This window comes from Hemitrygon akajei, chromosome 1, assembly GCF_048418815.1.
Source record: "Hemitrygon akajei chromosome 1, sHemAka1.3, whole genome shotgun sequence".
In the NCBI taxonomy this organism is placed as follows: domain Eukaryota; kingdom Metazoa; phylum Chordata; class Chondrichthyes; order Myliobatiformes; family Dasyatidae; genus Hemitrygon; species Hemitrygon akajei.
In genome coordinates this window covers 210079319-210100591 of record NC_133124.1, presented here as the reverse complement: position 1 = coordinate 210100591, position 21273 = coordinate 210079319, and the positions used below count along the sequence as shown (strand labels likewise).

At 41.6% G+C, this 21273-nt stretch overlaps 1 protein-coding gene across 2 annotated transcripts; it reads left to right on the top strand.

Moving 5' to 3' along the window:
- The first annotated feature begins 3834 nt into the window (after positions 1–3834).
- On the top strand, positions 3835–21007 carry LOC140734968 (uncharacterized). 2 transcript variants are annotated; one of them, XM_073059734.1, is made up of 3 exons: positions 3835–3942; positions 12290–12449; positions 12580–21007. In XM_073059734.1, exons 1-3 carry the CDS (start codon positions 3883–3885, stop codon positions 13422–13424), a joined length of 1065 nt encoding a protein of 354 aa, XP_072915835.1. In that variant the 5' UTR covers positions 3835–3882; the 3' UTR covers positions 13425–21007. The 2 variants fall into 2 exon arrangements, with proteins under 2 accessions (XP_072915835.1, XP_072915827.1); XM_073059726.1 differs by having other exon boundaries at positions 3836–4113.
- The last annotated feature ends 266 nt before the right edge of the window (positions 21008–21273 follow it).

Genomic DNA, 21273 nt, shown 5'->3' with positions numbered 1-21273 from the left:
ACACCTCATATTCCATCTGGGTGGCCTCCAACTTAATGGCATGGGACATCGATTTCTCTAACTTCCAACAATTTCTCCCCCCCCCCCCACCTCTTCTTCCATCCCTGTTCTAATTCCTGTCTTAACCCTTGTCAACCCACCTGCTGATCAGCTCCATCTACTGCACTTCTCCTTTCTTTTCTCCCATAATCTCCACTCCTATCAGATTCCTTCTGCCCTTTACCTTTTCCACCTATCAATTCCCAGGTTCTCACTTCATACCCCCTTCCCCATTCTCCTACCTTCCCCCCTCACCTATCTCCTTCTAGATGGTACTCATTCCCCTGCCCCCCTTATTCTGGTTTCTCCTTTCCTTTCCAGTCCTGATGAATGGTCCGAGCCAGAAATATCAACTGTTTATTCCATTCCATAGATGCTAACTGACCTGCTGAATTCTTCCTGTATCTTGTGTGTTTCCGGATTTCCAGTATCTGCGGACTTGTATTTAGGAGATATCTTGAACTTCAGTTACATTGGTGTTGCTGTATAAAAATGAGAACTCATTTCCATTCCATTTCAACCCAGTGGTGAGAAGCCAACCTTCATGAATGGGAATTGCTACCTTCTCTATGTGTCTTCTACTGGATGGGGAGTATTTCCAATGTTTTAGTAACCTGATGAGATTGCACCTGTGTTTCAGAATATTGTTGAGCCAGAACTCCAGGCTGTCAGCTGGGTCTGCTACCATTGATCAGGACCATTTATGTCAGATTGTCATGTTGACATGGCACTTTTGCTTGCTCAAAGCTCAAAGTACATTTTACTACCAAAGTATGTATATTTTATACAAGCTTGAGATTTGTCTCCTTACAGGCAGCCACGAAACAATGAATCCCAATAGAACCCACAAAAAAACAAAAGGAGACTGTCAAACACCCAGTGTACAGAGAGAGGGGAGAAAAACAAATAGTGCAAACAATAAAAGCAAGCAAACAGCATTCAGAACTGAAGTTCACAACACCAGACACCACTGGAGTCGATCCAGAAGCCCATAAGTTGCAGGTCACAGCCACAGTCCAGCACAGAGATGAGCAAACCCAGTCGAGCAATGAGCTGAACTGGCCCGTCTCTCGCCTCCGACCCTGACACTCTGACAATTTCAATCTGGCCCGGTGCTTAAATTGTCCAAATCTCAGGTTGTTCCTCACCCTCGGGCTCTGGCTCCACCACCTTGAGTCAGCCAGTACCCAATCTTCCCAATTTGGCTCGGCTCTTAATTGATCAGACATCCTATCTTTCTTCACCTCACCTCAGCTGCATCGAATTACCCTGTGAGGTTTGATGTACTAGGAACCTGGTGCTCCATGTCCTCAGTTGGCCCAATACCACTGAAAAGGATCCACTAATGCTTGGTTGGTGGCAGGTAATTAGAGGGACTGGCTAGCTCTAGTGTTATGTGGAGCTGAGTGCTTAACATGTTGTTGGAGCCAAGGCTTTACCTCAAGGGCAGCATGGTACTGTAGCGGTTAGAATACTGCTTTATAGTGCCAGTGACGCAGGTTCAATTCTGCCACTGTCTTTAAGGAGTTTGTACATTCTCCCCATGACCGTGTGGGCTTCCTCCCACAGTCCAAAGATGTACAGGTTAGTAAGTTGCTATGTTGGCACTGGAAGCATGGTGACAGTTGCGGGCGGCACCAAGCACATGCTTGGACTGTGTTGGTTCACACAAATGACATAATTCATTGTATCGATATTTCGATGTACGTATGGCAAATAAAGCTAGTATTTCCTGTTCAAAAGACCAAGGACATCAAAAGTTCCGTACCTGTACGTAGTAGGGGGCTTGTATTTGGAGATTTGGACCGGAACATTATAAACACATCAATATCACCCAAACTCTGATCCAATGAGTCATGCCATGGAAAAAGAGCTGAAGATGGTTAGCTTTTATATTTACACATGCACGAAGTGCACATTCAACTGAAGAACTGGAGCATCGGATCAACTAAAACTCTGAAAGGGGTCATGTATCCAACAATAAACAGCCACAAATTATGGTGTGTATGGCTAAAAAGGCACTGTGCCTCATTCCACTCCAAAACACCGAAAAACAAGAATACTAGTTGACACCGTAGTGTTCTGCTGAGCAAGTGTTTAAAGTTATCATCTTCAAGAGGCAATGTTAAACCCAGGGCCAGTCTGTCCTTCCAGATGCCACTGAGTTATTTTTTAAGGGGACTTATTTCTATTATAGTCAGTTACTTGCATTGAGATAAGTATTCATGTTAAAAGATGACATATAAATGCAAATTATGTGCTTAAGAGTTTAAGGTAGTAATAAGAACAACAGTTTGTATCGTGTGCACATTTTGTGATTGTTTTGCATGCAGTTTAAAAGTAAAATTTAAACGTTGTTAGTGATTTAGTTGTTTTAAGTGCTTTTAAAATATATCAGCTTATATTAGTTGTGTACAAAGTAAATTTTATTATCAGGGAACAAATACATCACTACATACAACCTTGGGATTCATTTTCCTGCGGGCATACTCAGCAAATCGATAGAATGGTAACTCTGACAGGATCAATGAAAAGATCATCTATAGTACAGAAGGCAGCAAACCGCAAATGCAAATATAAATAAATAGCGAGAACATGAAATAACAAGATAAAGAGTCCTTGCAGTGAGATCATTGGTTGTGGGAACATCTCAATAGATGGGCAAATGCACAGAGTTTACCCCTTTGTTCAAAGAGTGTAATGATTGAGGGGTAGTAACTGTTCTTGAACCAGGTGGTGTGAGTCCTGGGGCTCTTGTACCTTCTACCTGATGGCAGCAGCGAGAAAAGAGCATGGCCTTGGTGATGTGGATCTCTGATGATGTATGCTGCTTTCCTACAACAGTGTTTCAATACTTATTCAGCACGTGGTATAATATCTTATATGACTAACATGACCTTTCTTTACCCTGTTATTCTATTCAATTCCCCCTTTCTTTTCTGTCCACCCCTAATCTTTTCACAAGGTTCTACTCCAATCTCCTCTCCTACCTACCCGTCCACCACCTTCTACTGTCCCCATCCCCTCTAACCCCTTCTCCCTGTTATTTCCTCCACTTTACAACTCTTTTCTTTCCCGATACTTTCGTCCCTCTGTTTCCTTCGCAAGCGGCTACCCCATCAGCGGAAAATGTACACTTTTTAACCTGAGAGATGGACATCTTCAAAGAGCGATGCCTCAAGAAGTCAGCATCCTTCATTAAGAACCCCCATCACCCAGGATATTCTCATTGCTGCCATCATGACGGCACACACTCAACAATTCAGGAACAGCTTCTTCCCCTCTGCCACCTGATTTCTGAATGGACATTACAACCAATGCATACTACCTAACTACGTTTTTAAAATTTCTATTCCTGTAGATAGATGCATTTACTGTAATTCAGTTTTTCCCGTTATTATGTATCGCATTGTACTGCTGCCGCAAAAACAACCAATTTCACGATATATGCAGGTGATATTAAACCTGAGTCTAACTGTGAAAGCCTTTAATTTGCTCAATACCAGCGTACATCCCTCGGCCAAAGACCCTCACCGTCGCCATTTTGCGATGCCAATTTTAGTGCGGGCGCACATCGGGCCGGCGTGGGCGGGTCCTCGTCAGTCCGCTTCTCCGATTAGCTGCGCTCCACATGATGGGCAGGAAACTCTGGGTCTCCATTGGCCGGCGGGGCCATATATGTGTGTGTGAATGTCCGATGAGGGACGGGCTGGCCGGAGGGTGGGTGTTTCCGGCCGACCCCCGACGACGAATTTCCAGCCTTCTGATTACCCCCCCCCCCCCCCCACCCAAACATCTTTCCCCCTCAGCCTGCCCCGGGTTCGGGTTTTGTTTCTCGCCGCCATGTCGGAGCCTCGGACCCCGCGCTTCAGCGATAGAGCAGTGCAGGTTCTGCTGGAGCAGGTGAGGGCTCGCAGGGAGATATTTTTCCCCTCCGAGGGCAGGAGTGTGCCCAGGGAGAAGGTGCACCAGGCCTGGATGGAGGTGGCACACTGGGTTAATGCCAAGAGTGAGGTGCCAAAGACTTGGCTGCAGTGCCGCAAGAAGTTCAATGGCCTGACCTGGACTGCGAAGGTAAGCATGGTGGCAGCAGGAGTTCGCCCCCAGCCACTCTGCTCCAACCAGTCATCAGTCCTTGTGCTGGCAGGTTTCAGAATCAGGTTCATTATCACTGTCTCTCTCATGATGTGAAGTCTGTTCTGCGGCTGCAGGGCAGTTCAAAGTCATAACATCATTATACACTGCAAAATAATGCAACAGAAAGACTAATGAGGTGTGTTCTTGGGTTCATAGATATCAGAGGGGAAAGAACTGTTCCTGAATCATTGTCTGGCAGGCTTCTGTACCTCCTGCCTGATGTTTAGTAACAAAACATGGCACAGCTCAAAATACAAGGACAACCCTTTGGATCAGAGATGAGAAGGAATTTCTTTAGCCAGAGGCTGGTGAATCTGTGGAATTCATTACCCCGGATGGCTGTGGAGGTCATGTCATTGAGTATATTTAAAGTGGAGGTTCTTGGTGTCAAAGGTTACAGAAAGAAGGCAGGAGAATGGAGTAGAGATAATAACAACTCAGACATGGTGGAGAAGATTCAATGGGCTGAATAACCTAATTCTGTTCTTGTGTCTTGTGGTCTTAAGAAATCAGATAGCAGAGGGGAAGAAGCTGTTCTTGAATCATTGATGGTCTTCAGACTTCTGTACCTCCTCACCAATAAGAAGAGGGTACGATAAAACTGATTTCTCATGTATCATGATGAAGGCATGTGTTCACATCAGAAATGGCTGTGGTCCATATGCTTCCCCCTCCCCCCCCAACAACAGAAGTGTTCAGGCATACTCCATTATTTTAGCCTGCCCTTAGCCCACTAAACTTGCTTCTTCCTCCAGGTCATGTCTGGGGGGGGGGGGGGGTGGAAATGATCCCTGGAGGCACGACAAGCAATCTGTTGGAGGAACTCAACGGGCTGAGCAGCATATGTGGGAGAAAAGAAATTGTTGAAGCTTCAGGTCAAAAGCCTGCATCAGGAGCAGGAATTGCCAACGTTTCGGGCTGAAACTGGCTGCAGGGCTAGTTCGGATGCAGGGTTTCAAACAGGAATGTCGACAGTTTCTTTATCTCATACGGACTGCTTGACCAAGCAGAGTTCCACCAGTTGGTTGTTTATTGTTCCAGACATCGTCATCGGTCGTCTCTGATGTCACTCGTCTGGAGGAAGGGCCCTTCCTTACAATCTGAAAAGCCACTGTTATGGTTATCAGAATCAGTTTTAATATTATCACCTTTAACCCTTTCTGTAGAAATTTTCAAGTGTCTGTTGACATGTCAAATCTTCTCAGATCTGCGTTTTTGATTCTCTGGCTAAATTTTGTGTCCACTCCATCATTTTTGCATTGGCTTTGCTTTCCTTGTAAGTCTGCTCTGAAGCACCATGTTAAATGTAATCTGCATTTGGATGGAATCAAAGTTACAGCACTTTAGGAGGTGATTCAGGCAAACATCTCTGCACTGGTTTTCCACTCAAGCATTTCATTAGTTCCAGTCTAACCGATTCCATTCTCTAGCCTTGCAAAATTTTCATTGCTATATACACTCAGGCTACGTCCACATTAGACCGGATAAATCCGTAACCAAAGCTTTTTCTCTTCGTTTTGACCCTCCGTCCACACTGAAACGGTGATTTCCTCCCCCGAAAACGGAGCTTTTCTAAAACGCCCTCCAGAGTGTGTAAATTTGAAAATGGCGATTGGGCAAAGCAGTGTGGACGGGGTAACCGGAGAGTTTTTAAAACGCTGTCATGACGTGCCGGAACAGATAATGGCGGCAGCACAGCATTCCGTTGTTTTCTTGAACACAACCCCCGCACAACCAAACAATTTCAGAACAGATGGCAACGAGACTGAAGCCAGAGAAGTTAGAAATGTGATCACCAAATACTTTGACCCATAACTTACTGAATAAATCTCACTTTGCCCTGTTTTCTGTCCTTGCTTGTATGAAGGTGGTTTACCTATTTATGCAAGTACTTCTCTGACAATAGATGTGTAACAGCCTACTGTAATATTGTATGGAAATACAAGATAACACTCATGCAGACATGTTTTATACATTTAACAAGGTGCTTCGTTAATGCAACAGAGTTGGTCAGTTTTTCAATGTTCATCGTCAGCCGGGTCATACTGTCTGTGAACTCCCTGTTGGTTGCTTCCATATGCTCCAGCTTTTTTTTGTTTTAAGTCCTCCTGTGCGAGAGCCAACAGCTGTCCATCGTTTGGCAACTTCCTTTTGAGTTTTTCTAGTCTGTAACTGCAAAAACGTGCACTTTCACAGTGAGATTCGACACCAAACATGTCACTTGTTTTCTGTAGATGAGTCTTGCACATGCCCAGTAGGAGGAGATTCACCCAAATACCCGTTTTAATGTGGACAGAGGTATTTTCAAAAATGCTTGGTGTGGACACCTATCATTTTCACGTGAAACCAGCGCTTTCAAAATTATCCAGTCTAGAGTGGACGTAGCCTCAGTGGCCACTTCATTAGATACAGGGGTAGAACCCGCTATGGTCTTTTGTTGCTGTAGTCCATCCACTTCAAGGTTCGACATGTTGTGCATTCAGAGATGCTCTTCTGCACACCACTGTTGTGGTTATTTGAGTCAGTCTGCTTCCTGTCACTTTAAACCAATTTGGCTATTCTCCTCTGACCTCTGGTTAACAAGATGCTTTCACCCACAGAACTGCCGCTCACTGGATTTTTGTTTTTCTTTATTGCACCATTCTCTGTAAACGTTAGAGACTGTCGTGCATGAAAATCCCAGGGGGGCATCAACAGTTTTAGATACTCAAACCTCTTCGTCTGATACCAACAATCATTCCACCATCAGTCACTTGGATCAGATTTACTCCCCATTCTGATGTTTGGCATGAACAGGAAATGAACCTCTCCTTCTGCGGTTTTATGGCGGTTGACAAACAGCTTTATGGTGCATTACCACCACCTTCTGAACTGGAATATGGGTCAGGATATCTAAATGTTAAATGTATGTATATCTATCAAATTCTGTAAAAAAAAAAAAAAAAAACTGTATTCTCAAGGAACTGTGCTATATATATTTAAAGCAATAATCCTGCGATCCTTTCTGCAAAATATTTTTAATGTTAAGTTGTGTTTTATAATGTGATAACTTTGAAATCAACCATCCTCTCCCTTGACTATATCTTGGGCACCTCACCAGAATATGCTCAACTGTATCTTGTTGATTACAATACTCATTACTGTATTTCTTCATTAAGAACAATGTATTATTTAACCCTGTGTGCCCAAACCTCAATCCCACCGTCTCCCTCCTGCATTCCTTGACCATCCCACTTCCTTCCAGATATTATAGAGATAACTGAACCTCTTGACCATGTCTGCATGCTTTTATGCATTGAGTTGCTGCCACATGATTTGCTGATTAGATATTTGCATTAATGAGCAGATGTACCCAATAAAGTTGGCACTGAGCATATTTATTTAATTCCTTCCTTCCTTGAAGGCCAGAACAGAATCTCCTTCCACCACATCTGCAGGCAGTACATTTCAGATTGCAGCCACATGCTGATTTTTTTAAAGGTTTTCTTTGTGTCGCTCTTAATTCTCTTTCCCTTAATGTTTCACCTTTAATCCTCAGCACTCTCCAGTGGGACCAGCTGCTTGCTATCCACTCTGTGCAAACCCCTCATCATGTTATACATTTCTGTCAGCCTTCTGTAAAGAAAAAGTTTTGACTTTTCAAATCTTTCAGCATCTTTGCTGGAGAAAAACATCCCAGGAAGGATATCAAACAAAGTCTTTCTGTGAACAGTAAGAGCAATTAAATCAATTTACTAATAGATAGGGTTCAAAGAGCTTCTTAAGAGAGAAGTGAAAAAGTTAGACATGCTTGAAAGCATAAGTCATGGTATTTTGACCTTGGTATGTGAATGTAATAGAGTAGATGTGGAGAAGATGTTTCCTATGGTGGGAGTGTCTAGGACACAGCTTCAGAGTAGAGGGGTGTCCTTTTAGAGTAGAGATGAGGAAGAATTTCTTTAGCCAGACAGTGGTGGGTGAATCTGTGGAATTCATCGCCAAAGGTGGCGGTGGAGGCCAAGCCTTTGGGTATATTTCAGGCAGAGGTTGATAAATTCTTGATTAGTCAGGGCATGAAGAGTTATGGGGAGAAGGCTGGAGATTGGGGCTGAGAGGGAAAATGAATCAGCCAATGATGAAATGGTGGAGCAGAATCAATGGACCAAATAGCCGCATTCTGCTCCTATGTCTTATGGTCTTGTGGTGGAGTGATTAAATTCAGTAATTCTCAAGTAGTGAGCATCTTGGTGAGCATGGACAAGTAGGACTGAATGACGTCTTTCCCATCTGCGTGACTCTTAAGAGGACAGTATTAGATGAGTGCAGATAGTGTAGAGGTTGTAGCATGGGGAGTGGGGTGAAACCATGAAGCATATGAAAATAAAGATGAGAATTTTTAAACTGGGATTTTGCTAACCCAGCAGTCACTGTGAATCACTGTGCATAATGTGTAACTAGATTTCATGCAGCATGGGTTAAGGGTAAGATAAGGTGAGCTTTGTCACACCATATCAAAACACAGTGAAAGGCATCATTTTGCATCAACAATCAACATCGTCCAAGGATTAAGCTGGGGGCAGCCCACAAGTGTCCCCATGCTTCCAGTGCCAACTCATTAACCCTATTATCAACCGTACCTGTTTGGAATATGGGGGGAAGCAGACCACTCAGAAGAAACGCACACGGTCACAGGGAGCATGTGCAAATGCCTTACAGACAGCAGCAGGATTGAATCAGTGGTCCCTGGCACTACAAGGTGATGTGCTAACTGCTGCACTACTGTACTGCCGTGCCCTTTCAGAAGTTGGTGTGGAAGGGGTGGCACATCTATACAGGTAAAACCGTTGACTGATATCTGTTGCAAAATGGGTTCATTCCTAATCTCTAGCGCTGTCTGTATGGAGCTTCCATGTTCTCCTCTGATCGGTCTCCTGTGTGCTCTAGTTTGCTTCCAGATGGCCAGTGGATTACTAATTGGTTATATTATTCCTAATGTAGGTAGGTGTATGGGCTAATTAGGAGTTATTGAGGAGAGCTGGTGGGTGTGTGAGAGAGTTGCAAGGAAATGTGGGGGAATGGGGTTGATGGCACTGAACTGGCAGCCAGCAGAGGGTAATGGGCCAAATTGTTTCAATGTTGTAAAGAAGTATGGAAAATGCTGGAAACACTCGGCAAGTCGGAGCTTCTGCGGAATGGGAAACAGGGAAAGGTACAAATCTAAACCTGAGATTCTGCAGATGATGGCAATCTAGAGCAACACTTACAAAATGCTGGAGGAACTCAGTAAATCAAGCAGCATCTATTGATGAGGAACAAACAGTCGCCATTTCGGGTGAGACCCATTATGAGGACTGGAAAGGAAGGAGACAGGCCAGAATAAGGGGAGGGGAGGGGAAGGAGTACAAGCTGGCAGGTGCTAGGTGAGATCATCTGGGGGGGGCTGAAGTAAGGAGCAAAATGGTGATAGGGGGAAGAGGTAAAGGGCTGAAGAATGAATCTGATAGGAGAGAAGGGTGGATCATGGGAGAAGGAGAAAGGGCACCAGAGGGCATGTGAAGAAAAGAGGAGAGTCAGAACAGGGAATGGACAAGGAGAGAAGGGGAGTGGAAATTACTGAAAGTTAGAGAAATCAATCTTCATGCCATCAGGTTGGAGGCTATCCATATGGAATCTGAGGTGATGCGCCACCAACCTGAGTATGGACTGATCATGGCACTCGAGGAGGTCATGGACAGACATATTGAAATGGGTGGCCACCTGGAGACCCTTCCTTTTGTGGTAGACATAGAAGATGCTCAAAAAACAGTCTTTCAATTATCATCAGGTCTCACCAACGTAGAGGAAGCAACACTAGATACAGTAGACCAGTGATGCTCAATGTAAGCCATATGGTCTCCCGGGGGCTATGCCAGGTTTTGTTGTGGCCACGTTTAAAAAAAACAAGAAGCTGGGAGCCACAGAAGTTTCTGAATAGGCCATGATAAGTTTACTGTTTTAATGAAGTATTACTAAAATATATACATAAAAACGAAATGAGTATATGTAATTGGATGAAATGGATGGTAAGATGTGCTTGAGGCAGCAAAATAGCTTAGTTGTGTTTGGGGGTTGGTGGCATATCAATCTCTCTCCTGCTTGACCACGCACAAATCACAGTTCACAGGAACAGCCTGCAGGGCGGCCTGCTGAGCCCTGTTGCACATCCACAAACTGCAGATCTGCTCTTAGCCCCAGTGAGTGAGTATATACTAAGAGGCCGGTTCTGTTTGCCTTCCACTGACCTGTGCATGTTATATTACTTATAAAACATGACATGAAGGCTGCAGTTACTGCAGTGGGTCATCTGCCAGAAATGGTTAAACTGCAGAGAGGTGAGACTTCACACGTTCTACCACTGCATCACTAGCGACCACTACAACTTCTATTAAATCCCTGTTACTTGTTATTTTGAAAGGAAGTTCAAATCACTCTTCTTGGTTAGTGCATGCTCCTTATTGCTACATAGGACTTGAATATATAATATAATTTTTTTAAAAGCCCAATAAATAAATTATTTTAAAAAAGTATTACTTAAAAAGCTGGTTTTATTTTTACATGTATATTCAATACTGATACTTTTTCACGTGGGATTATACTTATAATAATTCTTTGACTTTTACTAATTTTCTATAGAGCCTACTCTCTACCTAGTTTGCTGTCATGGTTGTTACTGCTATGTGTCAGTGGTCGCATAACCAGGACTTGTGATATGCACCAGCTGCTCATACGACCATCCACCACCTGCTCCCATGGCTTCACGTGATCCTGATCGAGGATCTAAGCAGGTGCTACACCTTGCCCAAGGGTGACCTGCAGGCTAATGGAGGGAAGGAGTACTTGTACCTCCTCTGGTCGAGACATATCTCCACTCTGGCTAGCTATATATATATATATATATATATATATATATATGTGTGTGTGTGTGAATGATGTTGTCACGACATTGCAAGAATGTCTTATTGAGCTGCAGAGTGATAAAACAGCTCAAGCAAAATTCAAACACAGCAAGCAACATTTTTGAATATCTACTGTTTCCACAGCTTTGCGAGAAAGCTAAGTTTTTAATTGGATTTCCCACCTCTCATCTAGGTGAATGTGGTTTTAGTCAAGCTCTTCAACTGCTTTCAAAAGCTTGTAACCGTCTTGATGTTGTGAAAGGAAGTGATCTTTGATTATCTCTAACCAAGTTCCAGCCAGATATTCATAAACTCACTAGTTTTCATCTGTGTCAAGGATCTTACTAAATACCCAAAGTAACAATATTAAGTGCTTTTTCATTGCTGGTTATAGTTTCATTATTTATTATAAATAAACTATCGTATTTAGAACTTTGAAATAGTTTTATTTATCATACACACCGCCAACGTTATATTTAACATATAATAACACCGATAACCTGTTAAGACATAAATATTGACTGTATATTGGAATAAATAGTACAGTTGACAAAAAATGCCTTAGCAACTAATGGAGACATTGTAGGGTGGGGGCCACAGAGGTAAATGATAGTCTCAAGTGGGCCATGAGCAGAAAAGCTGAGAAGCACTGCAGTAGACGACCCTGACAGATTCACAGGTGAAGTGTTGCCTTCACCTGGAAGGACTGTTTGGAACCTTGAGTTGTGGTGAGGAAGGAGGTGTAGGGATCAAGGTAGTTTGGTTGATCTCAAATTTATAAACTGTCAGCAAGGTATCTATTTACACAGGTAAGCCTAAAGGTGAGGACGCTTGAAGGAAAGCCCACAGAATTAGATGTGAGCAGTGATTAAAATCTTGAAAACTTTTCACATCTCCTATCTGGTCAATATCACGTGGAAGAAAAGTAATATAGTCACTCATATTTTCGTGGAGGCATATGTTTTATGCAAGTTGGCCACAACATTTCCTACATTACAGCAGTGACTACTTCAGAAATAATGTTAAGGGCAGTAAATAAATTGAAGCCCTTCGTTTTCTACACAAAACCAATAAACATGGCTGTTAACTGGCTACATCCCCCGCCCCCTGCATGCAGCTGGTTCGCACGTCTCTGATGTGTTAGCATGTAACATTGCATTAACGATGAAGCATGTAACTCACTCTCACTATTTCTGCAGGAGAAGTTGGCCCACAAAACAAGGAAAAGAACCAGTTGCGGGGAACGGCCAGCATCCATTCTAGATCTCACCCAGATGGAGCAGGAAGCCCTGGACATCATTGGGCCCAACAGCAGGAGAAACCTTGAGAATGGCAAGGCTGGAGGCCAAGTACCACAGGGTGCATTCCTATTTCTCTTACCTGCTCTTTTCAGTCATCACACTGACTGAGTAATCACTCCAGAGAAGTTCATGTGCTGTTCTTAATTCACCATCCTAGGACTCACCAATCTTGTCTCCCTCTTTTTCAGATCTGACTCATTACCTAGGCTTTATCGGACAGGAGATGGAGGAGGAGCATTTCACAGAAGATGCACAGTCACCAGCCCCATCTTTCCACTACATCAGCACTGACCTAAACATCTCCAGTGGAATGGACGGTCAGCTAAATGGATCTTCACATAATGAATTATTCAGTAGTAATGAACAGGAGCTGAACATAGTGGAAAGGACCGTCCAGGAGACCGATGACTCCAGGGCAACCTCTGGTCCTAACTGTATTGAAGAGGACAAAGATGCAGATCTCACAGGCCCAGCCTTTAGAAGAAAGATTTTCCACGAGCATCATCAGTTGCTCCAAGCTTTGGACAAACTGCCAAAGAGCTGCCTCACGCTGTCTGAGAGTGTAGAAGAGTCTGCATCCATTTTTTGTGGGGTTGTGGCACAAGGTATTACCACCCTGCAGTCTACCATGGAGCGCGTTGCCAACTCTGTCGATGCAGCAATGAAGCCCTCTGTCCATGAGCCTGTGGCACCTACTTTGGCGTCATTGATTGAGGCTCAAACTAGTGCTATTCAGGCTCTGGCATGCACCATTTCCACTAGTTTGGAAAGGTTGGGTGGGCGTATTGATAGGGGGTTCGGTCACATCTCAGACCTTCTGCAGTCTGCTCTGCCACAACTCAACGGCGGCATTGAGTCACAGCCCCATGTGAGTGGGCCAGCTGGAGTGTCTCTTGCTAGCCTCTCTCGGGGTAACAGCACATATGATCCCTCACCATCTCCTGAAGCCCCATCTCCTCCAGAAGCACCACTGAATCTGCAGGTGGCGGTCAGATCCCCTCGAGGTCGAGCACTTCGAGGCAGGCGTCCTTGAGCATCCTTCAGACACTGACTGGGTTACACTAACTGCCAGTTCGCTGAACTGAAGCCACGAGGGGTTCACAACTAGAATAGCAAACAATGACTTCATAAAGGTACTACAAGATGGTATCTGGAAGACTGCTGCTAATCGCATAAGCAATAAAATATTACTTTGTTTGCAAATCTAATATATTTGATGGTTTGTAACCATGCTGCTGTAATGTCAACTGTTGGGGACATCTGTGTTAGTCAGTGGTTGGAGGTATCGCTGGATGACTGAAGACTTGAACATGGGCACGAGTTGAGTAGACTACTATTCAGGTATGAAAGACCAGGAAATGTGGTACACAGTAGCTTTTTTAAAAATAAATCTGTTTAACTTTCAGGCAATACTTTTATCAGAAGTTGGCACAAAGAGAAGTAAAAGGAATAGGTCATTCTGGCCTTTTGAAACTGTTCCACCATTCAACATGATCAATCCCTGAAGCAAGAGTTCCCAAAAATTTTTATGCCATGGACCCCTTGCCATATTGGGACCTCCTTCCCTAAAGGTTAGCTTGCAGGTTGAGTCAGTAGAAAGGAAGGCAAATGCAGCATTGCCGTTCATTTCAAGTGGACTGAAATGTAAAAGCAAGAATGTACTGAGGCTTTCTCAGGCATTGGTCAGACCACATTTGGAGTACTGTGTGCCGGTTTGGGCCCCATATCTAAAAAAGGATGCACTGGCATTGGAGAGGCTCCATAGCTTTACGAGTATGATCCTGAGAATGAAAGAGTTAATGTATGAGGAGCGTTTGATGGTCATGGGCATGTACTTGCTGGAGTTTAGATGAATGAGATGATGGGGGGGGGGTGGCATAAATCTCATTAAAACACACTGAATATTGAAAGGTCAAAATAAATTGGATGTGGAGAGGATGCTTCCAATAGTGCGGGAGTCTAGGACCAGAGGGCACAACCTCAGTAGAAGGAGGTCCTTTTAGAACAAAGATGAGGAGGAATATCTTTAGCTTGAATGCCGTGAATTTCGAATTTTGCCACAGATGGCTGTGGAGGCCAAGTCATTGGGTATATTAACATTGGAGGCTATTAGATTCTTGATTAGTAAGGGCATCAAAGGTTATGAGGAGAAGGCAAGAAAATGGGGTGAGAAGGATAAAAAATCAGATGGAATGGCAGTGCAGACTCATTGGGCTGAATGGCCTAAATCAGCTCATATGTATATAGTCTTACTGCTCTGTCCCCATAACTCTGAAGTTTTAATATCTAGAAATCTGTATACCTGCACCTTAAGTATCTCCATTGTCTTGGCTTCCTCTGTCTCCAGTGTTGGGGAGTTTCACATTGAAGAAATTTGTCCTCCCACTCCCAAATGACTTGGCCCTGTCCTGAGATTCTAACTTTTGTTCCGGCACACACCCTTCTTACAGGAAAGATCCCTTGTGTATTGGGTTTGTTGAGCCCTGTCAGAATTCTGTAAGTTTCAATGAGATCTGCTCTCATTTTTTCTGAAGTCTATTAGTAGTGGAGTTGTTAACACATCCTCTTTCAGACGATAGTGCCATCCTCTGAACCAGTCTGGTGATACTTTGTTGCACTCCTATGACAAGTATGTCCCTTGGGTTAGGAAACCAGAACCACACCAGGTGCTCCAGGTTGGCATCACCGATGGCCTGGGTAATTGACTTGACTTGACTTGACTTTATTTCTTACATCCTTCACATATGTGAGTAAAATTCATTCTAACTTTTGTTTTCAAAACCTGTGCAATAAAAGCTAATGTACCATTTGCCACCTTAACCACATGCTTACTTTCATAGGCTGATGTACACGACACCCTTCCTACGTCAGCATTTCCCAATCTGTCGCCCTAACCTGGCAAGGACAACTAAAGAACAAAAGGACGATCAGGTCCTTTGGTTTTGAAAATCGAGTTCCTTTGTCTGTTCGTTCAGCTGAGCCTTGTGATGCTGAGGAATTCCTAAGAGTTTATTTTTGAATTTTACTCTTGAGTAGTTCAACTGTAAATAGACTACTTCACATGGTCCCACCATAGCTACCTCAACCTTGACATTTATCTCTATATGTTAGCATCTCTTGGAGGTGACATGATCTTTTGTAGGCAGCCAGGAGCAGCATCACTTTCTGATATTGGTCTAGTTATCCTTTATCAACATGTTCTGTGATTATCCTCAAATCTAAATCCATTTCTCAATAGCCAATTTGTAATTTTGCTTTGATTTCATTGGTAGTGTCTCTGTTCTACACTTGCTTCTCGTTCCTTAAACCAACATAGCACTCTTCCCAAACCCTGTTAATTCAGGGTTTCAATTGCATTTCTTTTTATCCATGTTATGATATAGGAATTGGTTTGCTCAATGGCCCAAATGGACTTTCCTTGATGTATGATTCTGCTTTTCCTGGGGCCAGGGGAAATGATTTAATGTCCTGAGTGATTTTTGCCTCGAGATTACCTTAAGATCAAGCACTAAGAATTCTATATCAAAAGATTTAAGCCCTTTTCTAGGAATTTGGCTGGGCTGTGGAGAAGATTGATGATCAAATCTTCAGACGAAGAGCTGTGATACTAATTGTTCAGGAAGATCTGACACTCAGGATAGTTTGTTGCTGTTCCATCTCTACTCCAGTTTTTGCTTTATTGTCTCCTTCGCTAGACGATAGGAGGTAGGTGGTTTTATAAGCAGTAGAAGTGTTTAAAAATTATAAATATTTTACTGACAAATACTTTTTCACGGTTTTGCCCGTTTGTTTAAAGTAAGTCATTCACTTTAATAACCAAAAAGCATAAATTGCTGCAAGTTATAAGTACCAGAGCTTGTACAAGTGCTGGAAATCCAGAGAAGCACACAAAATGCAGGTCAGGTAGCATCTAAGAGAGTCAACATTTCAGGCGAAACCCTTCAGGCAAGTTGTGCAGATTTTATGGATAAAAACACATGATAATTAAAAGAGACTTAGCAGGCAGTATATGTATATTTATGGTTAGTATGTGTGATATGTACAAGCAGTTGACTTTAATATAGACAGGTTTAAAGTAAAAATGCAATGAAGTTCTTTATATTTAGGAATTAGAAATTATTATGCCATAAAATATTATTAATAACTTATTTATAGAGCACTTTTCATACAGATGATGTAGTTCAAAGTGCTTTACAATGGGATAAAAGTGCAAACAGGAAAATAAAAATAAACTTGAAAATAAAAGATAATTATATTATACCATAAAATCTTGATTGTATTACCCTTGAACTAAGTAGTTTTGAATGGCACACTGTAGGAATCTTATGTTTCCTTAGAACACTCTGAGACAAAATTGGTCTTTCTCACTCCTGCACCCCTCCACTCTCTCTCTCCCCTTGTCTCATGCTCTGAAATCTTATCGTGGCATTCTGTTTTTTTTTATTGTAGGAATGTAAGAATTAGAAACAGGAGTAAACTACATGGCTCTGTTGAGCTTGTTTGGTCATATCTTAGATAATTATGTATCTTATCCACTTTTCTGTCTGATGTTATCAAAAATTACCCTGGTTGTACTTATTAATTCACAGTCTTAAGAGTTGAAAACATTGCTTTTCATCTCTCCTCAATCTCAATCCCTAGCTTTAAGATTTTATCCTTGGTCAATGTCCCATCTAAATTTCAACTCAATAATACCACAGCTTCTCAGCATTTTTGCTCAAAATATTGTGTGTCACATGAAACTACCTGTCATTCTTTCAAATTTTGCTGAATGTGGGTCCTTGGTAGGATTAAAAAACACAGTAGATTAATATATCAATACAGTAAGTTCCTAATTTTATTTTCCTGCCTCTGACATAATAGTACTGTATATGGGATTACACACAAAATGCTGGAAGAACTCAGTAGGTCAGGCAGCATCTATAGAGGGGAATAAACATTCGACGTTTTGGGCCCAGACCCTCCTTCAGGAACACTATTTACTAGGATTAATCTTTTGACATATATATGTTTTTACAATTTTTTTCTATATGTCTTGCTCATAATTTTAATTTCTTCTTCTAACCTTTAGACATCCTTTCCATTTTTAAGTAACTGTCCAAAATGTCAAGGTTATCTCTTGTTTGTTATCATTGGAACAGTGCTTCATTCAATCTAGTGTAGTCACAACCCACAGCTGATCGCATAGATATTTCTGAATAAAATGGGTATTGCCACAGTAGCGTAGAGGTTAGTATGATACTATTAGAGCTTGGGTTGTTGGATTTTGGAGTTCAATTCTGCTACTGTCTATAAGGAGTTTGTACATTCTCCCCGTGACTACACTGTAGGGTTTCTTCCTACAGTCCAAAGATGTACCAGTCAGTAGGCTAATTGGTCATTGTGAATTGTCCTATGATTAGGCTAGGATGAAGTCAGTAAGTTGCTGGGCAAGGTGGTTTATTAGGCCAGAAGGGCCTGTTCTGTGCTGTACCTCCAGATAAAAATAAAATAATTAAATTTGGGTCCTGTAAACTTTGCCTCTGATTGGATGTACATGAAACTGATGACCTTTTTTCCACTTGCCTGGAAGAAATGGGAGTTAAGATAAGATTTTGAAATATTCAACCTCTCTCATCGAAGATTTGATGAGGGAAGAGGCTTTGGATGGAAGATGGGTGTATCATGGTAGCTTCCAGTAAGTGTTCCAAGATTTTCTTGAGGTATTGTTATGATTCCTGATCAACTGAGCGAGAGATGCTTCCTGTTCAGATGCCCTAGATGCACTCAGTCACACCCCTTCCAGGGAAATGTATCAAATTTTAGGCAGATAAATTTGGCAGACTGTTTAGAAATGGTATTTAAAGTCTAAAATTAGGGCAGTGTTATTTATACTAGAGGATGCAAAGAATGGCCAAATGATTCATTGTGCTCTGGGATTACTGAAGGTGTTGCTGCATTCCGAGACAGGTTCAGAAACACTTCTGAACGTGTGTTCCATTATGTTCCACAGGAAGTTCAAAGTAAACAACAAGATACGGATATTTCTCTCCCCACTCCCCTCCCCTGGCCTTAAACCACTGTGATACAGGAGCCAGAGGGGAGATGTCTAGATGACCCTGTCAATTGCTTCTACTTTGATTTCCTTTATACCCTGCTGTACCTCTTTCTCCAACCAGGATGGAATGATTGTTTTTACTCCACTTCCTTCAAAACAACACTTAATTGAGGGTATTGAAAGCTTTGACTCGAGCAGTAGGAATCAAGTCTAAGGCAAGAGAAGGCTTTCTGCTATAAAATAGCAGTGAAGTTTTGGGCAGGAACGGATAACTCCTGTCTATAGATTAGATTCTGTAGCTTACACAATAAATGTGCACAGCACAATAATTACTAGTGTAGGATGTTGTTAGCAATGCATTTCACCTATTTAAAAGCACACTAATTCATTTGATGTCAAACTATTGCAATGTAATCTCCCAGAAATCATTATTTCACAACTTCCAAAAGCTGACCGATGAAATTATTGTTTTAGTGCTAGCACTGAACGTGACTTAGAAAATAGAACAGTACAGCACAGAACAGGCCAAACAATGTTGTGCCAAACCAGCAGAAAAGCAAATCAAAAACTTGGTGAAGTTTGTTCTTCCCATACAATAAAGCTTGAAAACAGTGTTAGTGGGATAACTATCAGTGCAGTATTAATCAGTGCTTAAGGTGTCTTAATGATATTTTGGATATTTTATTAATACTTTATGAAATTTTTGTCCGAAGCCACTGTATTTGGTTAATGTCTTTCTCCTCTACATATCATGTGCTGGGCCAACTCAACTGATATCAATGGGAACACTGCAGTGTGGATCTCCCAGCTGTGTTGCTTTTTAGAATGGGAGATGATTTGGGAGGAAAAAAATGTCTGGTGTGAAGAAGGTTCAGCCTGAACTCCAGCTTCTCCTCCAAAGTCGTGACAGTTCTGTGAAGTTAGATTGTATCTACGGTATATGTGTATGTTTTAAATTGGATATGAGGAACTATGAAGTGGAGAAGTTAGGGAACTTTCTCTACCATAGGCCAATTGGGCAAAAGATTTCAATGTAATATACTATATTTGACTTCTATTTGCTTTGTGTATCTGCTGTTGAAAATAATACTGGTATATATTCTCATGCTGTTTTGAATTTATCAAACCTTCCAATTTGATTTGTAATTTGTATGTAATTTGAACTGATATTTTTGTGGTTTGTTAACCTGTCTATATTTTCCACAATCCATAGCCACAAAATTAGATTGTTCTGTTTAATCTTTAACTCATCGAGGGTCATGAATTCAGTCATAAACCCTGAGAAAATCTGCAGATGCTGGAAATCTAAGCAGCAGCAAACAAAATGCTGGAGGAACTCCGCAGGCCGGGCAGCAACTATGGAAAAGAGTACAGTCGACGTTTCAGACCAAGACTCTTGAGACCTACCAAAGGGTTTCGGCCCAAAACATCGACTGTACTCTTTTCTATAGATGCTGTCTGGCCTGCTGAGCTCCTCCAGCATTTTGTGTGTGTTGTACGGGTCATGAATTAATGGTTTAATATATGTTTCCTATGAGATGGTAATTAATTTCAATCATTGGGAACACGTAAGATGTATGAAAGCTTTAAATCTGAATTCTGTAATTTTTGTCTTGTAATCATTATTGCAGTTGATGCTATAATTTCTTAAACTGTGGGATGCAAGATTTTTAATTAATGTTTATATAATTTCTAGACATTGTGATCTTGGGATATATAGTGGATTCCAGTTATTTGGGCCATTGGTTAATCGAGCAGCAGCTTATTTGAGACAACTATTAAAGAACAAAAACAAATGGAGAAAATAGCTGGTGTTGCCTTTGTTTATTTGGGACACTGTGCTGCTTAATTGGAACAGGAGACTGTTGCAGAACAGTTTCTAACTAGTGTGTACTTGTGTGGCCATTAGAAACTACGCCATGCTGAGAGCAAACAGTTTTTAAAGGCACCGATTCAAAATGTCATGATTTTTGATCGTTTTCTGCCAGGAAATTTATTGGTGGATCATGACACTACTTCAGGCAGGAAGGCAATAGAGGCAAAGAATTATCCACACTTAGGTGTCCGCGCTGATTTTGTTCATTTACAATTAATAAAAGAGTACGACAATGTACCCTGGTTAATACCCCATTGATAACTATTAGGAACTAGTACACGTTTATAGTAGTATTGGTAGTGTTCTAATTTGTTCCATATTTCATTTAAATACATAATTAGTTACACAGTTAAACGGTAGTTTGTCTTTTTTATACCTTTTTAACTATTTCCATGACACTTCAGCTAATTAACGCACTTGATTGGACCAAAATGTACAAAATTATGTGTCCTAATTAACCGGAATCCACTGTATTTCCATCTTAATGTTTGCAAGTTGTGTCAATATTTGAGTGATACCAGTGTTCTTTATGGAGATTATTATATTGTGTCATTCACCTGATAAAGAACATGGGTTTTATATCTTTGTACAACTATAGGGATCTACATTTACTGTATCTACTGGGATTAATACTGTATTATTCAACTCTAAATTAAACTTTCATTTCAGTGTACACTTTGAAGGTAGAAACTGTCTAATCTGAGCATTGGAGTTGTGTTTGATTTATGTTGGGATAATCTTTCATCTGAGAAAGGGTAAATTTTATGATGCTATTTAATTCTTACATAGTCGCAGTGCCAACAGCACATAGAGGATCAGACTTGTAAGTCAACCAAGAACTCGGTTTAAAAATAAGACCTGTGAAAGAGATTAACTTTCACCGATAGTGATTACATTGACATTGCTCTTCTTTCAGGTTTATGGATTGAAATCTATTGATGATAATTCGTTGGATATTGAGTGATTTTT